The sequence below is a fragment of the Salminus brasiliensis genome, chromosome 1, assembly GCF_030463535.1.
Source record: "Salminus brasiliensis chromosome 1, fSalBra1.hap2, whole genome shotgun sequence".
In the NCBI taxonomy this organism is placed as follows: domain Eukaryota; kingdom Metazoa; phylum Chordata; class Actinopteri; order Characiformes; family Bryconidae; genus Salminus; species Salminus brasiliensis.
The window spans coordinates 97648736-97654569 of NC_132878.1; the positions used below are offsets into that span (position 1 = coordinate 97648736).

The window sequence follows — 5834 nt, forward strand, 5'->3', positions numbered from 1 at the left end:
TACATAGCCTATACTGGTAAGCCGGTTGGGTAAACTGGTCAACCAGCTGAGCTCTGAGCCAGAATAGAGTGTGTCTTTATTTGAGTTTGATGGATTAGCTGGTTTATCAGCAGGACCAGCTTGACCGAGCTATGTGTCCAAATGTTTGTAGACACCCCTTCTAATGAATGCATTGAGCTACTTTAAGTGGCACCCTCTGCTGACACAGATGTGCAAATGCACACATAAACAGCTTGTCTAGTCCTTGTAGAGATAAACACTATGTTGCCTAATGCCAGGTATGAGCTAGAGGGGTCTAAAGCCCCCCAGCATTGAGGAGCAGTGGAGCTCCATCCAGTACTTTTGGATGGGGTAAGTTGGGGGTGGGATGGTGATCCTTATCATCCAACATTCTGACCTGGACAGTAGAGACAGTGTCTTTAACAAAAGCAGGATCAACTTTTCTAATACTCTTGATTTCAGAAGAAACAATGAATGAGCTGGTGTCCCAATACTTTTGTCCATATAGTGTAGTTTGGTCAATCTGGTCATACTATTGGACCAGTGTGGTCAGGCAGGTGATGCTGGTCAAACTGCTTGGTTATGTTGTATCATGGTGGTCAGCCAGCTCAGGTATACTGGTTGATCATGCTTGTAGACCACCAGAACCATCAAACCCGAACATGCCCAGTGCCGGACAAGAGCTTTGTCAACCAGCTCGGCCAGATCATGTATAAAATGTGTGTCTCCAGTTTTGGTCAAGGTCCCTGAAAAGAGGCTGAAAGAACTCCTACATAAATCTAATCCTGACATCTAGTGGTGGGATCAGAGGATGCTGGTGTCATCAGTAAAAGATCTGATTTGTTTTCCAATATTCAGAACAGAAAGATCAGATTTAGCCCTGTTTTAGGAGAGAGGATCAATAGTCACATCTGAACCCATCCTGAAATCTCGAAAGAGAGAATGAAGCTCTTCTAGTTTCTAGTTTCTACACCAGGACCAACATTTAGGCTCCATATGTCCTGATGAACTGTTTGAAGAGTTTAATGATAGTTATTTTTGTAATACTAGTATTCTTGTACTTTTATTTGTATTATTAGTCAATTTTTTGACTTTTTTCAAAATTTTAAGCATAAGCTTGATATTTTACCCTGTAGTGCCCCCTGCTGGAGAATATGGGAACGACTGTGAAACACAGGGCATGCAGTGTGAGTCTGAGGAATGCTGAGCAGTGTTTCCTGTGGTGTAGTTAATAAGTTAGCAGTCTAACCCCAAAGTCTTGAGTGATCCATGTCTGTGTTTCCTTCTGGCTCCTCCATTTAGGTAGGCTGTTATAGTCAGATCTGAGTCATCAGCCACACTCTGATACTGCTCAAGATTCTCGGTTCTCCATTAATCACAAACCAATCACAACACATCTGATTCCATCATCACAAACTACTGCCCACCTCTCCAGCCTGACACGGATAGAAGACGGGCCGTTGGGGTCTCCTGTAACCTGGCCCAGACCAGCTGCTCCATTCCTGACTACATCCAAGTTTACATGGACTCTAATTATTACTCTTTGCTAATTTATTATTATTATTACTCATCATTACTCTGATCACCTCTACTATGATTATAGTAGTTATATTATATGATGAAGATGTCCGGGCACCTGAGTATTAGAACAGTATTGGTGGTTCTTTAATTTTATGAATAATTCAGACAATTCTGATAAGGTCCCTCCCGTAAGTCTTGGTTCCTCCAAAGGTTTCTCCCTCCAGCTCTGAGGGAGGTTCTCCTTGCTCAACGAAGGTTTTCATGTTTTGTTGGTCTGATTACTGGATTCCTGGAAAGCTGCTTTGTGATCAGTTGTAAAAAGTGCTATACAGATAAATCTGATACGATGAATACGGATCCTCCTGTAGATGTTTCTATACGGCACCAAAACAGGGTTCCACTACTTTTACGATATACACCAAAGAACCTGTATCCAGTAACTATTTACAATCAATGTTGGTGAGTAGTTTAAAGGTGTGTGCACAGTTTGTCCAGCACTAAGCACTAGTTTTCCAGTCATGATGAGTGTTATAGCGCCCCCTGCTGGAAGATGGTAATAACAGTGAGTCTGCAAAGTCTGCAGTTTGGTTGTTGGTGCAGATGGTTCATATTAAGCCTGGAATACAACTCAGCAAGTTACAGATATTCAGATTTTAGTTAGAATTTAATAATGTTTGTCTTGCTCTGATTTATTCGGTTAAGATACTTTTTTTAAAAACACATTTCTTAAAAGTCTCCAAGTGTCTTCTCCAGTACAACACACCAGTTTCCTTGATCGTGGTAACTGTCCAGCACAGTCACCCCTTTCACCAAACGACACAGCTCTTCCAGCTCCCCCTGCTGGAACACGTGGTAATAGCGGTGAAACACTCGGCCTTGGCTGGACTTGGCCTCCGCTTCCACACCACCCTTAAGGTGCCACGGCACCAGCAGGTCCTGAGAAGCGAAGGCCGTGCGGTTGGTGTGGATGCTCAGTCTGGTTTGACTCGTTTTCCCATCATGCTGTTCTTCTAAACCTGATGTAATGTTCTCAGCCTGATGTTCTGGGTGCTCCTGTCCTGCGTTCTGCTCGGTTTTACTCTCCTCTGATCTACAGTCCTCGTCCAGGTTCTCCTGGTTCTTGTTCGTTTTAAGGTATTTGGATTTCTGCTTGTTGTACTCCTGCTCTTTGGCCCAGACGTAGATCAGGGCTCGACCTCCGACCTTCAGCAGCCGCACCAGCTCTCCGATAGCCGCCAATCTCCTCTCCTGAAAGCACACACAAAACTTCACATGGACCAGCCATAACATTAAAACCACTAACCGCTCAACTGAACACCACTGATGATCAGGTAATCTAGTAGGCAGCAAGTGAACAGTCGGTTCTTGAAGGTGATGAAGGAGACACTTTGACAAGAACCAAACTGTGAGGTTCTAGACAACTGGGTCAGAACATCTCTAAAACATCCGGCAGGTCCCATCCTGGTATGCAGTGGTCTGTTCCAACCAAAAGTGCTCCAAGGAGGGACACCCAGTGAACCAGCGACTGGGTCATGGGCTCCGAAGGCTCATTGATGCTCATGGAGGTCTCACCTGACAACTTACCGAACTTACAGGATCTGCCGCTAACGTCTGAAGGTGTCCAGATACCACAGGACACGTATAGGGGTCTTTGAGAAGTCCATGCCTTGAAGGTTTAGAGCTGTTTTGGCTGCATGAGGGGGGCTACACAGTACTAGGCCTGTCTCTTCATTAGGCGTTTTGCTGCTTATTGGAAGGTTCGTGGAAAAGCACTAAATAGAAACTTGAGAGTTCCCCAACCAAAAGGAGAACAGATTTCTCTCAGATATTTAACAGAAAATTGGCACTGCTGGACTGCAAGTGGTCTAAGGCGCGGTCACTATGATCAGAGGGTCGCTGGTTCGAGTCCCTGGCATGCTGCTAACCATCGGCAGCCGAGGCCCTGAGAGAGCACACGTTTCTTCGCTGCTGCCCCGAAGCCTAGTCTGCCTTCACTGGTGACGGGGGTTGGGTACAGGGCATCCCAAATTGGGGAAGAAAACAGATAAAATAATAATGATAAAAAAAATAAAAAAATAAATAATGATGTCCCGTTTTTAATATAAGAGATGCGGATGTTGTAAATACAGAAGTTTTGCGTTTCAATAAGGCCTTACAGTCCATATCTCTGAGACTAAAGGTCATAAAAACAGCAGCCTACAGCAATTAAGTCCCACCCATTCACACAGAAGTTATAAGCTGCTTTTGAGCTAGACAGCTTTTTGTACACAAGAGAAGTGTAGGATCTAGGTCCTTTAAGATGCTTCTTGTCAGTGTCTTGTTCCTTGACTTCCCAGGGTTGAACTGCATCTGTACCAGTTATGCCATCTCCTCCAGAGCGCTTAGGACCCACCGGGTTCCGTGCATTGACTGAGTCAGGTCATGAAGTTAGGTCATCTTGTTGGATTAAACAGGCTGTTTCTGTGCTGCCCAGAAAGCAGTGCTTATAACTTGAGTTTCAGTGTGTGTGAGTGTGTGTTTGAGGAGTGCAGTACCTGTGTGGAGAAATGGTGGATGACGGCGATGGAGATGCAGGCGTCAAAGCTGGAGCTCCGGAGCGGAACATTAAGAGCGTCCGAAACAAACGCCTGAAATCCACGGTCAGCACAAATCCCCACCAAATTCACGCTGCGGTCACAACCCACCTACACACACACACAAAGAATGAGCATGTGGATCATATGAACATTACAGAGCATTATAGAGCGCCCCCTACGCTTCCTGTAGTGTATTACAGTCTGTCAGAATGAACCCTTACCGACATAACCTGAGGATTGATGCCAAGGTATTTTCCATTTCCGCAGCCGATGTCCGCCAGTGTGTCTCCGGGCTGCAGTGAGAGCAGAAATTCGCGGACTCTGGGCCAGGGGGCGTGGCGTGTGCTGCTGAAGTGGGCGGAGATTTCCTCATACACCTGGTGAACATACTGTGCCTCCAGATGAAATGCATCGCTATTGGCAACCGGAAGTGCGGGAGGAGAGGGTGGACGCTGGCTGTCACATACTGATGGGTATGCTGTAACACACACACACACACACACACATATATATATATATATTTATTATTATATATGTGCTGTATAGAGATGAACTATACAACATTTATAAACTAATAAAACTAATCTACTTGCAGTCATGTGAGAAAGTTAGGACACCCCATGAGAACCTGTGTGTTTCTGAACATATTTAAACATGATCAGAACTGAGAGATGGAGGTCAGCTAGCTAAACCCACACACCTGAAGAAACATCTTTAATCATCATTTATAAGGGAATTAACAGAAATGTCATTTTCCTGTGAGGAAAAAGTCCAACCCCCCTCTACATTTATCACTCCTTCAAGTGTGGAATCAGATCCAGCTGCAGATGATCAGAACATGGTTGGAGAGGATTATTCTGGAGGAGTCTGGAGTCTTATTTAAGAGTGTATCTTACCACAGTCGCATGGTGAGTGTCGGATCTTGCGGAAGGTAAACGATGTCCTTGTCCCGCGGCGGCTCAGGGTCAGATTACCAGGATCAGAGGTCACGACTCCTGAACTCTCATCCTCTGAAGCAGGAACCACATCAAACTTCCGAGGGGTTATCCTAAAACACACACACACACACACACACACACACACACGTTCATTCTCTATATATATATTTTTGGGTTTATTCTAATGTTATATAGAGTTAATTACAGGTAGACACTCTTACTGACCACTGACTTTATGTTTATTTGGGTTTATTCTAATGTTACATAGAGTTAATTACAGGTAGACACTCTCACTGACCACTGACTTTATGTTTATTTGGGTTTATTCTAATGTTACATAGAGTTAATTACAGGTAGACACTCTCACTGACCACTAACTATGTTTATTGGGGTTTATTCTGTTATATAGAGTTAATTACAGGTAGACTCTCACACTGACCATTAACCACTGTGTTAATTTGGGTTTAGTCTAATGTTATATAGAGTTAATTACAGGTAGACTCTCTCACTGACCACTGACCACTATGTTTATATGGGTTTATTCTAATGTTATATAGAGTTAATTACAGGTAGACACTCTCACTGACCATTAACCACTGTGTTAATTTGGGTTTATTCTAATGTTATATAGAGTTAATTGCAGGTAGACACTCTCACTGACCACTGACCACTATGTTTATATGGGTTTATTCTAATGTTTTATAGAGTTAATTACAGGTAGACACTCTCACTGACCACTAACTATGTTTATTTGGGTTTATTATAAATACAGTATTATTAATAGTACACACCCGTGGGT

At 43.6% G+C, this 5834-nt stretch overlaps 1 protein-coding gene across 1 annotated transcript in view; it reads right to left on the reverse strand.

Annotated features, from left to right (window-relative positions):
• Nucleotides 1-2166: 2166 nt before the first annotated feature.
• alkbh8 (alkB homolog 8, tRNA methyltransferase) overlaps nt 2167-5834 on the reverse strand; it is a 9505-nt gene continuing 5837 nt past the window's right edge. Inside the window, 5 exon segments of the mRNA XM_072659850.1 lie at nt 2167-2769; nt 4056-4205; nt 4319-4575; nt 4994-5145; nt 5827-5834. The exon segment at nt 5827-5834 is cut by the window's right edge and continues 99 nt beyond it. Coding sequence (XP_072515951.1) covers nt 2248-2769; nt 4056-4205; nt 4319-4575; nt 4994-5145; nt 5827-5834 — 1089 coding nt within the window. The 3' untranslated portion in view covers nt 2167-2247.